This window comes from Scyliorhinus canicula, chromosome 24 (assembly GCF_902713615.1).
Source record: "Scyliorhinus canicula chromosome 24, sScyCan1.1, whole genome shotgun sequence".
Taxonomy (NCBI): Eukaryota; Metazoa; Chordata; class Chondrichthyes; order Carcharhiniformes; family Scyliorhinidae; genus Scyliorhinus; species Scyliorhinus canicula.
The window spans coordinates 19727744-19749097 of NC_052169.1; the positions used below are offsets into that span (position 1 = coordinate 19727744).

Consider the following 21354-nt stretch of genomic DNA (forward strand, 5'->3'; position numbering starts at 1 on the left):
TCTACATTAAACTCCATTTGCCACCTCTCAGCCCAGCTCTGCAGCTTATCTATGTCCCTCTGTAACCTGCAACATCCTTCCACACTGTTTACAACTCCACCGACTTTAGTGTCGTCTGCAAATTTACTCACCCAACCTTCTGTGCCCTCCTCGAGGTCATTTATAAAAATGACAAACAGCAACGGCCCCAGAACAGATCCTTGTGGTACGCCACTTGTAACTGAACTCCATTCTGAACATTTGCCATCAACCACCACCCTCTGTCTTCTTTCAACTAGCCAATTTCTGATCCACATCTCTACATCACCCTCAATCCCCAGCCTCCGTATTTTCTGCAATAGACGACCGTGGGGAACCTTATCAAACGCTTTACTGAAATCCATATACACCACATCAACTGCTCTACCCTCGTCTACCTGTTCAGTCACCTGCTCAAAGAACTCGATAAGGTTTGTGAGGCATGACCTACCCTTCACAAAACCATGCTGACTCTCCCTAATCATATTATTCCTATCTAGATGATTATAAATCGTATCTCTTATAATCCTCTCCAAGACTTTACCCACAACAGACGTGAGGCTCACCGGCCTATAGTTACCGGGATTATCTCTACTCCCCTTCTTGAACAAAGGGACCACATTTGCTATCCTCCAGTCCTCTGGCACTATTCCTGTAGCCAATGATGACATAAAATCAAAGCCAAAGGCTCAGCAATCTCTTCCCTGGCTTCCCAGAGAATCCTAGGATAAATCCCATCAGGCCCCGGGGACTTATCTATTTTCACCTTGTCCAGAATTGCCAACACTTCTTCCCTATGCACCTCAATGCCATCTATTCTAATAGCCTGGGTCTCAGCATTCTCCTCCACAACATTATCTTTTTCCTGAGTGAATACTGACGAAAAGTATTCATTTAGTATCTCACTTATCTCCTCAGCCTCCACACACAACTTCCCACCACTGTCCTTGACTGGCCCTACTCTTACCTGAGTCATTCTTTTATTCCTGACATATTAGTGAAGGATATTAGTGAACCAGATAGGTTTTTATGACAACCAATATTAATGAGGCCAACATTTATTCAGGATTTATTAATTAATTGAATTTAAATGCCGCCTACTGTAGCAGGCAGAACTGCTAAGATCTTATTGTGGCTAAATAACCCACTCCTGGTCCTATGCTCCTACCAACCTGAACAAGACAGGTTAAATCAAGGAAATTATGTCTTATTGTATAGGATTGTTAAAATTACCAAATGTCAACAAACTAGTATAATACCTTCCTTTTGTGGAAGAGAAAGCTTTGAACTTTGTGTTAATCGTTTATTTTTCACATTGATTTCTGAATGTAAGGCACCTGGCTGCATTTAGGTCAGACGATGCCATGGGATCTTACTGTGCCCAGAATGTCTGCAAAGCATTCCGGACAACAAAGAACAATGCACATACTCCGCCCGAGTTTCTTTTCTCAGGCGAGGTACTCTTAGGGACCTGGGAAACAAAGTCAGCCTTGAGCCTGCCCCATTTTCTCTGCGTTTCATGGCGATACAGCGGTTCAATGGAGCTGAGGTACAGGTGAGACATGAACAACTTGGATGGCGGAACAGGATTGAGGGGCTGAATGCCAGCGACAGACACATCCCATGAAAGAGTTAAAAAAGAATGACCGATCGTTGTTTACAGAGTAAACAGTTTGCCATGTATCGAGTCATTGTATTCATTGAAATACCTTAAGCATAACTTCTTCCACGTCTGCATTCCAGTCTCTGAGATCAAGTCAATATCCCATTAGCGTTGTTAAAATTCCATTTTGTACCTGTCCGTTAGTTTTTAATGGTTTATACGCTTGGACTTTCAAATTTCTCCGCTCCTCCTCAGTCCGTAGCTACTCAACATTGACAAGAGATTCTAATTTATCTTTCTTAGTTCCCAAATAAATGACTCGCAATGATCCACGTTAATTTGTCTTCTTCCCCGCGTCACCCCCCTGCCCCTGCCACGTCGATCTCATCAATCTTAGCTGCAAATGTGGCGAGCTCCTAAACTCGGATTCTCTCTATTACCTTCTCCTCTCTTTGAGACCCTCCTGCATTCTTCCATGCTTGGAAAGATCAAAGAACAATGCAGCACAGGAACAGGCCCTTCGGCCCTCCAAGCCTGCACCGATCATGAAACCTGTCTAAACTAAAACCGTCTGCATCCCTGGGGTCTGTATCCCTCTATTCCCATCGTAGTCATGTATGCGTCAAGATGCCTCTTAAACGTGGCTATCGCACCTGCTTCCACCACCTCCCCCGGCATCAAGTTCCAGGCATTCACCACCCTCTGTGTAAAAGAACTTGCCTTGTTCCTCTAAACTTTGTCCTTTGCACTTTAACCCTTTGTTCCCTAGGAATTGACTTTTCCACCTGGGAAGAAGCTTCTGACTATCCACACCACTCATTTTGAGCTTTCAGAGCGGAGCTCCTTCATCCGCTCTGAAAACTAGTGACTCCAAACAAACCCGTTGGGACTTTAACCTGGTGTTGTAAGACTTCTTACTGTGCCCACCCTAGTCCAACGCCGGCATCTCCCCATCATGGCTATTCATTTTGTAGACCGTTATCAGGTCGCCCTTCAACTCCCGTCGATCCAGTGAAAACAATGTATCCAACCTCTCCTCATAGCCAATACCCTCCAGAATAGGCAACATCCTAGTAAACCCCTTGTGTACCCTCTCCAAAGCCTCCACATCCTTCTGGCAGTGTGGCAACCAGCATTGTACCAGCAAAGTCCTCTACAAGGACAACTCTCCTGGAACTCATTGGTTTCGGCTTTGTAACTCCCAATGGTGAAGCAGCTGAAGATTAGGAACTCAGCAATATGAATCATTGAACGTAAAGGCTCTCTTACCACAGAAGAAAGCCATTCGGCCCATCGAATTTGCACAGACCTCTGAAAGAGCACCCTACCTGACCCCATTCCCCCGCCCTGTCATTGTAACCCCACCTAATTGGACAGTAAGGGGTCATTTAGCATGGCCAATCCACCTAACCTGCACATTTCTGGACTGAGATTGGAATTGTGCATCCCATGGTGCAGTATAAAATGACGGGTGTCTCCGTGCAATAAAGTGACACCTTGCATTGAAATGCTTTCTGCAAAGCCAGCTAAAAACATTCTGTTAACGTACACGCATGTCAGTTCTAGGTCAACCTTCCTCGAATCAAACAGTGGATTTCTAAGAATGGAACAAGAGGTGTTAATGGGTTAGTAATCCAGATATATGAACCAGTAATCCAGAGAATGATAGTTTGAAACAATTTTTAAAATTTAGGGAACAAAAACCATAGGCATCTGTAGAAATGACCACAAAACCGTTGAACAGTCTTGAAACCACAGCGGAGCAAGGCAGCAGCCCACCATCACCTTTTAATAATCTGCTGCGGGCTTGGTGACTCACCCAGATACGGGACAACGCCAACTGAACCCCTGCCTTTACCTGGATAATTCTGCATCATCATTGGCGTCACCCCTCGAAATCCCGGGTGGGGAGATTCATAAGGCTTTGCGTAAGGGTAGCCATGGACATATGGCATGTACGACGGGTGCTGAACCATCGAGGAGGACACGGGAATGTGAAGTCCTGATCTGGGATCCTTCCCAACAGATCGGCACTCTTCCACAGAGGTTGAACGGGACTCCAAGCACATGCTGTCTTTGCTTTCCTCTTTAACTGCTATCTCTTTGCTCCTTAGTCGCGATGAGCTTTCTTCCTTGAATTTCCGTTCTCGCTCTGCTTCTTTCCACCTCTCCTCTTCGGCCTTTTGCTGCTCGGTGTACTTGTTCGGGTAGACGCAAGACCACACCCTGCTGTCGGGTTCCTGAAAAATACAATCCTGAATGACTCGATCTTGCCCAAACGGCATTAACAATTGCAACAGTGCACAAAATACCACGGCCATCTGGACACTGTCTGGGCCTGTGTGAAGCAAACAGATATGGTACCTCAGAGCCTCTTTAATATATAACCACATTTATCGCGAACATTAGAATTGATTTAGCTCCCCTCAAAGTCAAAGTGCAAAATCGCAGGCCAACAAAGCTTTTGTATCAGCACATGAAGGTGCTTCATGGGTTAATGCAGCCAAGCACTAACTGTTTTCAGTGGGTGAATGCAGAGTGAGGCAGGTTTGGTTTATTTTCAGGCCTCCAGTTTGAGAAAAAACACGTCTGTCTGGGGAAAGTGGGAAATTTGTTGGCATTGACCACATTGATATAACTGCAAATTCCTTCCCCTGATCCTCCACAATGTGAGTTCCCCATCTTAATCATGTCAAACAGTAAAGTACTAATCACCTAGGCCTCAGCTGCCAAATAATGTCAGGGAGCCATTATCTTGGCCATTATGCCAGACACCTGCCATAACTCACACAGCAGTCTGGCTTGGAGGGGGGCTGGGATCTATCTGGATAGGCCAAGTCTTGGTCACTATTGGAAATCCCCATTTGATGTTCTGAGGCATAGATCTACCGAGAATTGTTTAAAAGGCCAGTTACACGCTCAGGTTGGAATGGCCTGAATGAGACCGAGTGCAATACTGGAAACTGGTATGACCAGTGGGCTAAAATATAATTACCCCAGAGGGGCAGGTGCGGACCCCAAAAGGAACAGAGTCAGATGGTGACTGGACCCCTAAAGGGCACGAGTCTGCTGGAAAGAGATGTATGGATCGGTCCCTTATACAGGAAGCAGTAACAAGGAAATGCAGAGGGTCTTGGGAGAAGTGGGGTTCCTGCAGCCAGGCACTAGTTTTGGATGGCAGGTCGCCGACCGGCAGACTCCTCCATTTGTTCTTGCCGTGGCACTGGCAAAAGGGGTGCCTGCCCCCCTGATACCCACAAACCCAGGCAGGGGCAGTGACAGAGGGCATCAGCCAGCGAGAGCTTGGTACAAGGGCTGAAATCTTAGCCTGCGCATTTCCCATCAGAAGAAACCTGGATAACAGATGCAGCAAATACAGATGTGGTGACATTTACAGCTGTGCAGGGTGGCTGCTCTGTGGGAAATACCCTCAGGTTCAAAAGAGGAAAATAACTTCTCTGTGGAATTTCAGGAAACAGTGGGTCGCCCATGTATCCACTTTGGGGAAAGAATGAAACCACCTTGCTCAGGATGATACCCACTTTACGAGGTGGTCGAATGACATCGGAGGCCACCATGACGGAGAACGGCTATTCTCACCTGTGCCTGTGCATTGTCCAAGACTAAAGGAGACTTAAATGTGGAATTACTGCAACATACTGTCAAATAGTAAATATAACCTCTTTCACATCTGCACCCCATTCTGTCGATGAAGAGGTAGTTGGAAAAAGGCAAAAGGTTTTCGTGCCAGCACACAAATGCATTTCGAGCAGACCTACTTAACAGGCAGTTCAAAGTGCTCCTGAGCACAGAAATTTCTAACCATAAGTCTCCTGCGCACACAGGAATTCCTGGGTTGTTCCCAAGACCAGGGGTGCTGAAGGGCAGTTTCATGGGCTCCAGGTTATCTAATTGCACAGCTCGACCGTTATTTCAACTCGCAGGGCTGGTGAAGCCTGTGCGATGCTTTTGATGTTAGACATTACAATGTCTCGTGAAAGTCGGTCTGAAGTTGCCCGTTGGCACAAAAGAAAAACCTTTATTTCCAAACAGGCTTTCTGGCTTATGGAGAATGGCTGCTTTCCTCGCTACCTGTCTCTCCTAATCTGTAACGCAGCGCATTTTAATTTAACAAGTGTCTCCACAATCTGGCAGTCAAAGCCATGGAACAATTTACTGCAGATATGGGCGTTTGAGGATGGGGGCAGGTTTGTTTTTGCAGGTCAGCACGGTGGAGCAGTGGGTTAGCCCTGCAGCCTCACAGCGCTGAGGTCCCGGGTTAGATCCCGGCTCTGGGTCACTGTCTGTGTGGAGTTTGCACATTCTCCCCGTGTATGCGTGGGTTTCGCCCCCACAACCCAAAGGCTGGGTGGAATGGCCACGCTAATTTGCTCCTTAATTGGAAAAAATGAACTGGGTACTCTAAATTTATTTTTAAACAGTTTGTTTTTAAGACACTTTGTGATGTAATCAGGAAGAAAATGAACTATACTGCTATTAGGGTGATGTAAAAGCAGTTTTTTAAATAAATTTAGTGTATTCAATTCATTTTTTCCAATTAAGGGGCAATTTAGTGTGGCCAATCTACCTAGCCTGCACATCTTTGGGTTGTGGGGGTGAAACCCACGCAGACACGGGGAGAATGTGCAAACTCCACACGGACAGTGACGCAGAGCCGGGATCGAACCTGGGACCTCAGCGCCGTGAGGCTGCAGGGCTAACCCACTGCGCCACCGTGCTGCCCTTAAAAGCAGTTTTTTAGTTTAGGGATTTATTTAGTTCATTTATTCAGTTTAGGGATAACAAAAAACATTCAGGTTACAATTTTATGATCTAAATCATCATACAGGCATTTTTATTAAGTAATTCATACATTTAGTAGCATGGTTTTCAATAACAAACATCACATCTCACCTCACTTATCATGTGGTGCCTCATAACACTTACCAGTAAGATACTCCACTCAGTTGACGTGTCAGAACAGTTTTGACAAATTAGCAGCAGATCCACTGCACGATTATTGGAATTAAATATTGTTAAATATAACACTGCTCTATTTATTTAGTCGAGTCCCATCTCGTCTCAGGTGAGACACAATGGATTTTTGGGAATAACATTGCTCTATTTGTTAGATTAACTGTCATTATCCCAAGTGCCAAATTCTAACCACTGCAGGAGAAGCGGGCAGGTTTTGGAAGGTGGAGGAGGGGGCTCTGGTCTGTTGAAATGCACGATGGTGCAATTAAGTCAAATTTGCAGTTCAAGCTATCATTAGCTGCATGAATCAATGATGTAACCAGATTTAATTGAGACCTTTGAATGAGAGCTGGATGATTGTCTGAAGAGGAATACTTTTGCAGAGATACATAGTTGAGTGGAGAGTGGGACCAGGTGAGCTGTGAGGGGAGTGGGACCAGGTGAGCTGTGAGGGGAGTGGGAGTAGGTGAGCTCTGAGGGGAGTGGGAGTAGGCGGGCTGTGAGGGGAGTGGGACTAGGCGGGCTGTGAGGGGAGAGGGACCAGGTGAGCTGTGAGGGGAGCGGGAGTAGGTGAGCTGTAAGGGGAGTGTGACTAGGTGAGCTGTGAGGGGAGTGGGACTAGGCGGTCTGTGAGGGGAGTGTGAGTAGGTGACCTGTGAGGGGAGCGGGAGTAGGTGAGCTGTAAGGGGAGTGTGACTAGGTGAGCTGTGAGGGGCGTGGGACTAGGCGGGCTGTATGGGGAGTGTGAGTAAGTGACCTGTGAGGGGAGTGGGAGTAGGTGAGCTGTAAGGGGAGTGAGTAGGAGAGCTGTGAGGGGAGTGGGACTAGGCGGTCTGTGAGGGGAGTGGGAGTAGGTGAGCTTTAAGGGGAGTGGGACCAGGTAGGCTGTGAGGGGAGTGTGAGTAGGTGACCTGTGAGAGGAGTGGGAGTAGGTGAGCTTTAAGGGGAGTGGGACCAGGTAGGCTGTGAGGGGAGTGTGAGTAGGTGACCTGTGAGGGGAGTGGGAGTAGGTGAGCTGTAAGGGGAGTGAGTAGGAGAGCTGTGAGGGGAGTGGGACTAGGCGGTCTGTGAGGGGAGTGGGAGTAGGTGAGCTTTAAGGGGAGTGGGACCAGGTAGGCTGTGAGGGGAGTGTGAGTAGGTGACCTGTGAGAGGAGTGGGAGTAGGTGAGCTTTAAGGGGAGTGGGACCAGGTGAGCTGTGAGGGGAGTGGGACCAGGTGAGCTGTGAGGGGAGTGGGACCAGGTGAGCTGTGAGGAGTGGGAGACCAGGTGAGCTATAAGGGGAGTGGGAGTAGGTGAGCTGTGAGGGGAGAGGGACCAGGTGAGCTGTGAGGAGAGTGGGACTAGGTGAGCTATAAGGGGAGTGGGAGTAGGTGAGCTGTGAGGAGAGTGGGAGTAGGTGAGCTGTGATGGGAGTGGGACCAGGTGAGCTGTGATGGGAGTGGGACCAGGTGAGCTGTGATGGGAGTGGGACCAGGTGAGCTGTGATGGGAGTGGGACCAGGTGAGCTGTGATGGGAGTGGGACCAGGTGAGCTGTGATGGGAGTGGGACCAGGTGAGCTGTGAGGGGAGTGTGAGTAGGTGAGCTGTGAGGAAAGTGGGACTAGGTGAGCTGTGATGGGAGTGGGACCAGGTGAGCTGTGAGGGGAGTGGTACTAGGTGAGCTATAAGGGGAGTGGGAGTAGGTGAGCTGTGAGGAGAGTGTGAGTGGGTGAGCTGTGAGGCGAGAGGGACCAGGTAAGCTGTAAGGGGAGTGGGACCAGGTGAGCTGTGATGAGAGTAGGACCAGGTGAGCTGTGATGGGAGTGGGACCAGGTGAGCTGTGAGGGGAGTGGGAGTAGGTGCGCTGTAAGGGGAGTGGGAGTAGGTGCGCTGTGAGGAGAGTGGGTCCAGGTGAGCTGTAAGGAGAGTGGGACCAGGTGAGCTGTAAGGGGAGTGGGACCAGGTGAGCTGTGAGGAGAGTGGGACTAGGTGAGCTGTAAGGAGAGTGGGACCAGGTGAGCTGTAAGGGGAGTGGGACTAGGTGAGCTGTGATGAGAGTAGGACCAGGTGAGCTGTAAGGGGAGTGGGAGTAGGTGAGCTGTGATGGGAGTGGGACCAGGTGAGCTGTGATGGGAGTGGGAGTAGGTGAGCTGTAAGGGGAGTGGGACTAGGTGAGCTGTGATGGGAGTGGGACCAGGTGAGCTGTGATGGGAGTGGGACCAGGTGAGCTGTGATGGGAGTGGGACCAGGTGAGCTGTGAGGGGAGTGTGAGTAGGTGAGCTGTGAGGAAAGTGGGACTAGGTGAGCTGTGATGGGAGTGGGACCAGGTGAGCTGTGATGGGAGTGGGGCCAGGTGAGCTGTGAGGGGAGTGGGACTAGGTGAGCTGTAAGGGGAGTGGGAGTAGGTGAACTGTAAGGGGAGTGGGAGTAGGTGAGCTGTGATGGGAGTGGGACCAGGTGAGCTGTGAGGGGAGTGGGAGTAGGTGAGCTGTGATGGGAGTGGGACCAGGTGAGCTGTGATGGGAGTGGGACCAGGTGAGCTGTGAGGGGAGTGGGAGTAGGTGAGCTGTGATGGGAGTGGGACTAGGTGAGCTGTGATGGGAGTGGGACCAGGTGAGCTGTGATGGGAGTGGGAGTAGGTGAGCTGTGAGGAGAGTGGGACTAGGTGAGCTGTGAGGGGAGTGGGACTAGGTGAGCTGTGAGGAGAGTGGGACTAGGTGAGCTGTGATGGGAGTGGGAGTAGGTGAGCTGTGATGGGAGTGGGACTAGGTGAGCTGTGAGGGGAGTGGGAGTAGGTGAGCTGTAAGGGGAGTGGGACTAGGTGAGCTGTAAGGGGAGTGGGAGTAGGTGAGCTGTGATGGTAGTGGGACCAGGTGAGCTGTGAGGGGAGTGGGACTAGGTGAGCTGTGATGGGAGTGGGAGTAGGTGAGCTGTGATGGGAGTGGGACTAGGTGAGCTGTGAGGGGAGTGGGAGTAGGTGAGCTGTAAGGGGAGTGGGACTAGGTGAGCTGTAAGGGGAGTGGGAGTAGGTGAGCTGTGATGGTAGTGGGACCAGGTGAGCTGTGAGGGGAGTGGGACTAGGTGAGCTGTGAGGAGAGTGGGACTAGGTGAGCTGTGATGGGAGTGGGAGTAGGTGAGCTGTGATGGGAGTGGGACTAGGTGAGCTGTGAGGGGAGTGGGAGTAGGTGAGCTGTAAGGGGAGTGGGACTAGGTGAGCTGTAAGGGGAATGGGACTAGGTGGGCTGTGAGGGGAGTGGGACTAGGTGAGCTGTGAGGAGAGTGGGACTAGGTGAGCTGCGCTAGCAGCTGGCACCGACACGGCGGGCCAATTGGCTTCCTGTGCTGGAATCATTCTACTATTCTAACCAAATTGAACTTCCAGTACTGTTGCAGAGAGTCACTATTCTACATTCTCTTTAAAAGGGATTTCTCAACATAGCTTGAGTCGAGGTAGAGACACTCAACAGGGTATCAGAAAATGTAAAACTAATTTGTCAAATTCCTCCTAATGGAATATATTGCATCTGTCACTGTTCTCTAGTTGGTACAGTATATGCCACATATTCAGATAAACACACGTGAAGTATTTCTGGCCCTCTCTGGTGAACTTCCACGTGTCCTGTTTCCAGCTCCCCAGTGAGTTTCTATTGTACTCTTGTATTCAATTTACCGCCCACCAACAGTGCAATTTTACATGCACTCAATGCGAAGATTGAATTTAACTGCCGGCAGATTGTCAGTTGCTGGCCTCAAATGCAGCATTGATGTTTCTTTTGTCCAAACACTTCTACACCACGGTGAAGAGATGAATGAAGTGAAAATTCATCATGCAGAATCCCCAATGCAACCAAAATGCTGAGACACACACAGCTCTAAAGTGCCACACACACACACACACACACACACACACACACGATTATAACTAACAAATACAGAATACGTCTAAGGATTTCCCGAATGGGCGACTGGGAGCGGCCTCTCACCTCTCTCCAGGAATGAATAAGCTGGCATCTTGAGAGTCCCTTTAGTGATGAAGAATTAAAGTCACTGCCATGTCTCGGTACAAGATGTAATGAATTGCAGTACTGAGTAAATGAGCTAGGATCAGGTTCTATTTCTGTAATCTGCTATAAATACAAAAACAGATAGATTACACGCCACAGGTATAGCAGGCAGGAGTCTGCAAACCGAGATCTTCTCTACACAGTACGAGTATTCTCTAGTCTTCGATGACATGTGGTTATATGGAGGACCTTTCCTTTTAAGACCACTCTAATATCACGTTCTCCGTTGGTGCTGCATATCTCCGTTGGTCCTCTATAGTGAATCTCCGTTTACGTTTCACAACTCTGCCCCTAGGGCGAGGAAGGGGATGTTGAGACGCAAGCTTGTTAAAATAGTGCGTCAAGAGGGAGTTGGGCACCGCATCTGCTTATGGTAAGCAGGTTTGAGGAAGTTAGGAAAAGCCACAACGGTCCCCACAGGACAAACGTGTGAACAAAAGGCAGCCAGTCGCAATCACAGTGAGCAGGGAAAGTTGGGTACTAGTGACTGCACTTCCACCAGGAGTCTGACATTTAATCCCCCCCTCCCTCCCCCCCCCCCCCCCCCCCCACCCAAACAATTTAGGAAAAATTGTCAGTTTAGTTTAGAGGAATTTGAAGAAATACAATCACTACGTCTCGGTACAAGATGAACTGCAGCCGAGGGTGGCTCAGTGATCACATTCTCACTCCTATCGGAGGGGTTGTAGGTTCAAGTACAACTGCTTGAACCCATTATTTAGGTCGCTACTCCAGTGCAATGCTGAGGGAGTGCTGCCCCGTTGGGAGTGCTGGCTTTTGGAAGAGAGGTCGAAGACGAGGTGCTGTCTGTGCTCCCAGGAAGACACAAAAGATCCCATGTTCACTATTTCAAAGACAACCGGGAGTCCTCCTCGCCGATATGTACTCTCAACAAACATCACTGAAACAGATTATCTGGTCATCATAGACAAATCATAGAATTTACAGGGCAGAAAGAGGCAATTCGGCCCATCGAGTCTGCACCAGCCCTGGGAAAAAGCACCCTACTTAAGCCCACACCTCCACCCTATCCCCACGTAACCTTTTTTGGACACTAAGGACAATTTATCACGGCCAATCCACCTAACCTGCACATCTTTGGATTGTGGGAGGAAACCGAAGCACCCGGAGGAAACCCACAGACACGGGGAGAACGTGCAAACTCCGCACAGAGTCACCTGGGGCCGGAGTCAAACCTGGGTCTCTGGAGCTGTGAGGCCGCAGTGCTAACCACTGTGCCACCCCCATTACATGGCTGTTTGAGAGACCTTGCTACTTCCTCGAATATCCTGTGGTTGCAATAATGTCGGTGACTACTCACAGGTACTTCATTGCCCGCAGAGCACTTTGGGAGAATCATTCTAGATCAAATGACAATGGGCAACATGGCCTTGGCTAAACCGCAGATCTAAATTTAAGGCCCAAGCCGGGGAACAGTGCCCGTTAAATGTACACATTTACTCCCTCTTTCTCGTGGCACTTGCTGTCCGCTGCTCCATACACCAGCCTCACCAGAGGAGTATTAGCTTCCCGAGGCACTCACACCTCTTTTGCCTTCAAAAAACACCCATACGGGTGGGGAAGGACCAACAAAATCCACCTTGAGTGGGAGCCACCAAATGTGCGACCACTCACTCTATGGCCGCCACCAGAAGTCCATACAAGTTTTTTTCCACACTTAGAGAATCGTTGCACCACAGAAAGAGGATCTTCAAGCCTATTGTGCTGGGCTGTCAACCCCATTTCCCCAAATTCTTTTACTCTTCCCAAATACCTAAGCAATTCCATTTAAATGTCCTCATTTTCAATAAGCTCTTGTGGTAAATCATTCCACAACTTACTGAGCACTTTGTGTGAAAATATGCTTTAGATACTTGTTTTGGAGATTGGTTTAAACCAGTAGTGACCCTTCACCTAGAGGAATGGTTTAATACTTTTCTTAGGGGGTTATGTCTTGTGGGCTTGGAGTAGCTCCGGAACATTCCACCAGCTCAACACCCAATGGCTTTGGGTCTCACACGTACAGGATCCCACTGTACTTCGATGGTGCATCTACATAGGAGTCTCATACCTTCCGTTATGTCCACTCAACTTGCCCTGGGTGCTTTCCAGAATGAAAAGAGAATCACAATGTGCGTCAAGAGGGAATTTCACTTCTACCTGCGGAAGAAACTTTGAGCAAGGTCTCCAAGCCCAGCCCATTATGGACTCAATGAAGTAAGACCATCCAAAATGGCAGTGATCCATGTCGGAGCCTTCAGCTGACAGGAACGCATCGACTGAAATGAGAAGTTAAATGGCTGCAGGGACGTCAGGTTTCAGACCTCACAGAGGAAGATTTATTAGAGTCACAGGGTTTAACAGCACAGAAAGAGGCCCTTCGTCCCATCGCATCTGCGTCGGCCATCACGCACCAACCTATTCTAATCCCCTTTTCCAGCACTTGGCCTGTAGCCTCGTGTGCTGTGGCGTTTCAATCACTCGTCTAAATGTTTCTTAAATGTTGTGAGGGTTCCCACCTCTACCACCTTTTCAGGCAGAAAGTTCCAGATTCTGTGACTTAAGCTCTAGGATAAACAGCAATGGATGGCATCCTCTCCTGTAAATGTATACATACTTTATCTTCACTTTCCCTCAGACAAACAAACTCATTGTTGAGGTACAGGTGTCGGTGCACACTTTGGCAGCGGCATCAGCAGACTACCCGATTGCGGCTACATCTCAGCTGAATTGATGCCACAGGTAATTCCTAACTGGAGTTGAGGATGGTATTCCAGAGTCGGAAACTTCCTCTCCTCCAGTGCAGGAACATTGGGACCAATTAGTGTCTCCACTGCCACCTCATTGACATCAGGTACAGCCACACAGACGGATGGTCCAATTCGTGATCTTCCTGCAGTTAACTCTATTTCACACGGGCTGCGGACTTCGAAGAGAGACGGGAGAAAGTTCCGAGGTTCTTCTCTCTGTTAACAGCGCCAAATCTGTTCCATTTTGTGTTGTACCGAAACAGAATGGTGCGATATCAGTGGTGCCTGACCTACTGCATTGGGTGGACCCAGATTAAACCTCTCCTGCTCAACAGGGAAGCTGTCACTGCAGAGGGGAAGGACCTCCTCATTTTGGACAAACAACCTTTTTGCAATAGATACTCGAGTCTCAGTCCAGGTTTGAGGCCACCTGTGAGCTATTAGAAATATCCTTCCAAGCTATCCCTCCAACCACCCCTCCAGAAAATGGCATGGCCCATTCAGAGTCTGGCTCTATTCTTGTTGCATGTGTCAATGCTTCCGATCCTGCCTATGATGGGCCTCACGGTAGCATGGTGGTTAGCATCAATGCTTCACAGCTCCAGGGTCCCAGGTTCGATTCCCGGCTGGGTCACTGTCTGTGTGGAGTCTGCACGTCCTCCCCGTGTGTGCGTGGGTTTCCTCCGGGTGCTCCGGTTTCCTCCCACAGTCCAAAGATGTGCGGGTTAGGTGGATTGGCCATGCTAAATTGCCCGTAGTGTAAGGTTAATGGGGGGATTGTTGGGTTACGGGTTACGTGGGTTTAAGTGGGGTGATCATTGCTCGGCACAACATCGAGGGCCGAAGGGCCTGTTCTGTGCTGTACTGTTCTATGTTCTATGATGGAAAACACTCACTGAAAACAGCTTCCCCAACAATCCTGAACACATCTGACAAAATATTTCCCTATCGTCCAGAAGCTTCGAGAAGACAGCTTGGAACATGTGTCAACGCCAGGGCGGCTGTTGTTCAGGAAAGGTGATCGAACCTCAATCGCATTTCTCAATTATTTATTTTTAAAATAAATTATGGGTACCCAATTGTTATTTTTTTCCAGATTAAGGGGCAATTTAGCGTGGCCAATCCACCGACCCTGCACATCTTTGGGTTGTGGGGGTGAAACCCACGGAGACACGGGGAGAATGTGCAAACTCCACACGGACAGTGACCCGGGGACGGGATCGACCCCGGGTCCTCAGCGCCGTGAGGCGGCAGTGTTAACCACGGTGCTGCCCCTGCGTTTCTCAATTAACTTGACAACCATTATTGCACTTGTGTAAAAAAAAGTAAGCTTCTCTGTCACAGGGAGTTAGAATTCTTGCCAGATCTCTTAGTCGCAGTCTGTTGTGTCACAGTTTGCCCTTTATGATCCGAACCAAACATTTCAGCCAATCGACAATCCTTATTATTAGCAGGAAACAACGTTACAATCCAAATAGCCACCAAAACACCATGTGCTTCCCTTCCTCAAGTTTGGCAGACAAAGCAGATGGCTTCACGAAAGCAGAAGCCAGGCTTTGCTAATGTAAATTCAAACGGGCAGGGACCCATATGGCGCAGCTCGATATGAAATGCACACAAAGCCTCCCCGTGGCCCATTTGATTGGTTATGACAGAGACATGGCCATCCAAAATTGGCAAAGACCTCTTGCAAATTCAGTCTAAGACTGGGTTTTGACATGGAGACTGTCTGAAATGCCACTAATTCGAACATCGCCTCAAGATTATGTTGTTTGGAGTTTTTCCTTCCCCAAAACATGGAAGGGTGACAAACGCAAAGCTGTTCCACACTCCGGACACAGTAGACTAGAACAGTACAGGGCAATATGCAAGCTACTTGTGGAATGACGATACTCCTAGCAGTTCAGATTAAATCCTTTGGATAAAACTTTGTATTCCAAAGAGCAAATATGCCCTACCCTGTTTTCCTAGTTCCTTTGCTCTCTTGGAACAGTGCCAGTCAACGCCCCTGTGACCAGCTCACCTCAACACTTGATTGTCATGCATTGGCTTGGACCATGAACATCAGCGAGTGATTCGGAGATGCAGCACAGATCCGTTCAGTCCAGTCCTCACCAGTCCACGCATCCATAATGATGATCAGTATTTTCGGGAGTCACTGGCATAAGGAAGGGGAGCGTTGGCTGACCTTTGTCCTATCTTTTAATAATCTTTATTATTAGTGTCACAAGTACACTTACATTAACACTGCAATAAAAGTTACTGTGAAAATCCCCTCGTCGCCACATTCCGGCACCTGTTCAGGTACACTGAAGGAGAATTCGGAATGTCCGATTCACCTAACAAGCACGTCTTTTGGGACTTGTGGGAGGAAACTGGAGCACCCGGAGGAAACCCACGCAGACACGGGGAGAAAGTGCAGACTCCGCACAGACCCAAGCCGGGAATCGAACCTGGGTCCTTGGCGCTCTGAAGCAACAGTGCTAACCACTGTGCTGCTGTGCCGCCCAATACCACTCCTCCACCATGGTCACATCTCAAGTTAATTAAGTAGTTAGCAGTGACAACAGGTTTGAATTTCAAAAAAGGCTTAAAAATATCTATATAAAAACGATTGCGGAAGTGCACACACCTCAACACTATTTCTGGCAACATTTTAACACTAAAATGGGTTATATCTTGGGAACGCCCCTTTAAACCAGAACTGCTGCTGCTTCTGTTGCTGAATGGGATCATTGGGGAATTGTGTTTCTGACAGACCGTGATGCCATTAGAAAACATGACTTTGGGTACCCATTCATATTTAAATCACATACACTCTTTTTAGCCCAAGTGTTAAATGGATGAACGTGCCCCTGGATAATTCAAGCCTGATTCCTAATGAAGATATATCAAGATGCCAGCTAAAGTAATAGTATAATGACACCATCATTAATACAGGCACAGAGGTATCACTTGGTACTTGCAAATCTGTGGCATATGTTTTCCTTGGAACTTGGAGGGGGGGAGGAGTTACTATTGCAACACTGAAAATCTGGAGATGTTAAAGTGTTAGCTTTGCTGAAACATAACTCCGTATTAGCTTTTAATTTTGAACCCTACCCCCAGTTACGCAGTTCCTTTTGAGGCCATTCTCGAATAGTTTTTTTTCTTAAATTTAGAGTACCCAATTCGTTTTTTTCCCCAATTGAGGGGCAATTTAGCGTGGCCAATCCTCCTACCCTGCACATCTTTGGGTTGTGGGGGTGAGACCCACGCAAACACGGGGAGAGTGTGCAAACTTCACACGCACAGTGACCCAGGGCCGGGATTCGAACCCGGGTCCTCGGTGCCGTAAGGCGGCAGTGCTAGCCACTGCGCCACCGTGCCGCCCCCGGATAGTTTTACAATATTTTTTCTCATAGATTTCAACCAGTTATGCCAAGAGTATCGGAAGCTCTGGGAAGAATGGCAATGGATGGCATCCTCTCCTGTAAGTGTACATATACTTTTCTCTGCACTGCCCGTCAGACAAAAAACTCATGTTGAGGTACAGGTGGCAGTCATTTTCCAAGTGCACACTTTTATAATGAACCCCCCTCCCCCCCCCCCCCCCCCCCCCGGCAACCCCTCGGAGGTCCTTCAAATATTTTTATATGCTTAATTCATTGACCCCTGACCCCTCTGCTCTCTCCCCTAATGAAGCCAGTGACGCATGTGTTCTATACAATGAGTGATGTTCATTGGCTCAAGCTCAAAGCCACCCTATGTCTGCCAACTCTGATTGATTGTGACCCAGTCTAACTCAAGGACAATGAGGTGAAGTATGTGACTCTCAATCACTGCCAAGAGGGGATCACCTGACTCAACAGCCATCAATGACATTTTGTGGAATCGTTATGGTTTCAAGGGCTTGAGTCTTGATCGTCAATTTGGAGTCTTTAAAAGCCCTTTTATTTAATAAAAATAACTTTCAAATTTTTCAAGCCGAGGGTCATTCGGCCTTTTTGGCCTCCACACTAACTCACGTGATCCCCAGAATCTGATGATGTACAGACCAACGTCCGAGAGGGACAAAGCAAACCTCTGAAAACATTCACATGATTTTCAGATCTCACACAGGTTGGCTTTAGAACCGACCACCCAAGTTACAAAAAGGCAGGGTAAGAGTTCCCAGAAGCAGCACACCCTCATTTAAAGTTGCCGTTGCGATCCTGAAAATTACAACTTTAAGCGACCGACTTTAAGTGAATCATAGGTTCCCATAGGAATCAATGTTAGAGCAGAAGTTAGGTTTCTTTCGACTTTTCTCACCCTGAAAAGCTAATGCACAAGTTGGAATATTGTACCATAGAAATGTTTGGGTACAGAAAGAGGCCCTTCAGCCCATCCTACCTGCGCCAGCCAAAAAAGGAACTAGCTGCTCATTTTAATCCCATTTTCCAGCACCTGCTACATAGCTTTGCAGGTTCCAGCACTTCAGATACAGATCCAGCCTCAACCACCAGCTTAGACAGTGAATGCCAGATTCTCACCCTTTGGGTGAGAAATATTTTCCCCGCGTTCCCTCTGCTCCTTATACTAATCACCTTAAAACTATGTTCCCCCGCTCGGGCAAACAAGTCTTTCCTGTCTACGCTGTCGAGACCCTTCTAAACTTTTCAAATATGAATTGAAAGTACCCAATTTTTTTTTCCAATCAAGAGACAGTTTAGCGTGGCCAATCCACACTTACCCCGCACATCTTTAGATTGTGGGGGCTGAGACCCGCACAGACACGGGGAGAATGTGCAAACTCCACATGGACAGTGACCCAGGGTCGGGATCAAACCTGGGACCTCGGCGCGGGAGGCAGCAGTGCTAACCATTGCGCCTCCATGCCGTCCAACCCCTCCTAATTCTGTACAGCTCAATTAGGTCACCCCTTAGCCGCCTCTGTCCTGACGAAAACAACCCTAGCCAATTCGATCTCTCCTGCAATTTAAAACCCTGGCAATATTCTTGTCAGTTTCGTCCGCATTTTCTCCAGAGCAATGATATCCTTTCTGTAATGTGGTGACCAGAACTATACACAAAACCCACCAGCTGTAGCCTAACCAGCGTTTTATACAGCTCCAGCATTAGATCCCTGCTTTTTCATTCAATACCTGGCCCAGTAAACAAAAGAATCCCATATGTTTTCTTGACCATCTTGTCTACCTGTCCTGTCACCTTCAAGGACCTGTGGACATGCATCCCCAAAGTCTCTCACTTCCTCAACCCGTCTAAATATCTTCCTGTTTATTGACCATTCCCTTGCGTTGTTTGCCCTTCCTAAATGCATGACCTCTCACTTTTCCGGATTAAATTCCATTTGCCACTCACTCTCTGCCCACTCAACCAAATCATTGATATCTTTCTGGAGTCGACAGCTATCCTCTTCACAATCAACTACAAGGCCAATTTTTGTGCAAATTTCCCAATCCTGCCTCCCACATTAAAATCTAACGCATTAATACATACGACAAATGCGCAATCACCCATACCGAGCCCTGTGGAACACCAGTGGAAGCAGTTTTCCATTGTCAAAAATACCCTTTGTTTCCTGTCACTGAGCCAATTTTGGGCCAACTCTCTACACTCCCGTTCCCCAGGAGATCTTACTTTTCTGACCAATTTGCCATGTGGCACCTTGTCAAATGCCTTATTTAAATCTATGTAGGCATTATCCACTGCACTACCCATATCAATCTTCCTTGTTACATCCTCAAAATATTTAAGTTAGAAAAGACACGATCTTGCCTTCCCCTAACAAAGCCATGTTTGACTATCCCTGATGAATCCACGTCTTTCGAAGTGACGGTTTATCCCGTCGTAGAATTGTCTCCAATAATTTGCCCACCACCGAAGTCAGACTGAGCGGCCTATAGTTTTCTGGTCTTTTCCCCCGCACCCTTGTTAAATAACATTTGCGGACCTCCAATCCTCTGAAGCCTCGCCTGTATCTAGTGAGGACTGGAAAATAATCCTCAGACCATCTGCTATTTCCTCCCTGGCTTCCTTCAACAGCCTGCGATACAATCAATCTGGTCCTGGTGACGTATCCACCTTCATGGATGCCAGTCCTTCCAGTACATCCTCTCTCACTATGCTTATTTTATCTAATATTTCACACTCATCGCTCTGCTTAGCAACATTGCGCATTGTTAGCTGAAATAAGTTGCAAAATAAAATACATCATAGAACATTACAGCGCAGTACGGGCCCTTCGGCCCTCGATGTTGCACCGACCTGTGAAACCATCTGAAGCCTATCTGACCTACACTATTCCATTTTCATCCATATGTCTATCCAGTGACCACTTAAATGCCCTTAAATTTGGCGAGTCTACTACTGTTGCAGGCAGGGCGTTCCATACCCCTACTACTCTCTGAGTAAAGAAATTGCCTCTGACATCTGTCCTATATCTACCACCCCTCAATTTAAAGCTATGTCCCCTCGTGTTGGTCGTCACCATCCGAGGAAAAAGACTCTCACTGTCCACCCTATCTAACCCTCTGACTATCTTATATGTCTCTATTAAGTCACCTCTCAGCCTTCTCCTCTCTACCGAAAACAACCTCAAGTCCCTGAGCCTTTCCTCGTAAGACCTTCCCTCCATACCAGGCAACATCCTAGTAAATCTCCTCTGAACCCTTTCCAAAGCTTCCACATCCTTCCTATAATGTGGTGACCAGAACTGCACGCAGTACTCCAGGAGCGGCCGCACCAGAGTTTTGTACAGCTGCAGCACTAAAGTTAAAAGAAATATCGAATAAAAACAATTCTCCCTGGCAACAGCCTGTGATTACACCAGTCTGTTCACAAGCTTGGGAGCATGTGAAATGAAATGAAAATCGCTTATTCCACGAGTAGGCTCCAAATGAAGTTACTGTGAAAAGCCCCTAGTCGCCACATTCTGGCGCCTGTTCGGGGAGGCTGTTACGGGAAACGAACCGTGCTGCTGGCCTGCCTTGGTCTGCTTTCAAAGCCAGCGATTTAGCCCTGAGCTGTTTGATCCTGAGGTAACAATCCAACCTCATGTTGATGCCATCAGTAAGACCGCCTACTTCCACCTCCGTAACGTTGCCCAACTTCACCCCTGCCTCGGCTCACCTGTTGCTGAAACGCTCATGCAAGCCTTTCATTACCTCTGGACTCGCCTATTCCAATGCATTCCTGGCTGGCCTCTCACATCCTACAAACTGGAGACCATCCCAAACTCTGTTGTCCATGCTTTTCGATTTATTCGTTCATGGGACGCGGGTGTCGCAGTTTGGGCCAGTATTTATTGCCCATCCCTAATTTGCCCGTGAGGCAGTGAAGAGTCACCCACATTGCTATGGGTCTGGAGTCACATATAGGTCAGACAAGGTAAGATTTTCTTCCTTAAAGGACACCAGTGAAGTAGATGGGTTTTTGCAATAATCAACAATGGTTTTATGGTCATCATTAGACTTTTAATTCCATATTTTTATTGAATTCAAATTTCACCAACTGCAGTGGCGGGATTTGAACCTGGGAACTCCGGAGCATTATTCCGGGTCTCTGGTTTATTAGTCCGGTGACAATACCACTACCTCCCCAAAGTCCCTTTTCCCAATCACCCCCCTGTGCTACACTAGTCAACCAATCTCTTAATTTAAAAATTCTCATTGTTTTCAAATCCCTCCACAGCCTTCCTCCTTCCCCATCTCTGTAATCTCCTCCAACCCTTTGAGATATCTTTAACTCCTCTAAATCTGGCCTCTTGTGCATCCCCAATTTTCATTAGCCTAAATCCCAAGTTCTGCAATTCCTTCCCTGTACCTCCCCAACTCTCTACCTCTCCTCCTTTAAGGCTCTCCTTAAAAACCTACCTCTTTGACAAAGCTTTTTGGCTCAACGTCGCCCTCATGTGGCTTTGCGCCATGCTTTGCTTTGTAACGCTCCTGTGAAGTGCCTCAGGATGCTAAAGGCACTAT

At 48.0% G+C, this 21354-nt stretch overlaps 1 protein-coding gene across 10 annotated transcripts in view; it reads right to left on the minus strand.

The window, feature by feature from the left end:
• LOC119956851 (zinc finger protein 609-like) overlaps positions 1–21354 on the minus strand; it is a 201607-nt gene that overhangs the window by 21559 nt on the left and 158694 nt on the right. For 6 of the 10 annotated variants that reach the window (XM_038784349.1, XM_038784351.1, XM_038784346.1 and 3 more), the window contains 2 exons: positions 10563–10706; positions 3480–3861 (listed from right to left, as the gene is read on the minus strand). In XM_038784349.1, the coding sequence (XP_038640277.1) occupies positions 3480–3861; positions 10563–10706 (526 nt within the window). The remainder of the gene's footprint in view (positions 1–3479; positions 3862–10562; positions 10707–21354) is intronic. The other 4 variants (XM_038784353.1, XM_038784354.1, XM_038784352.1 and 1 more) reach the window with 2 other exon arrangements.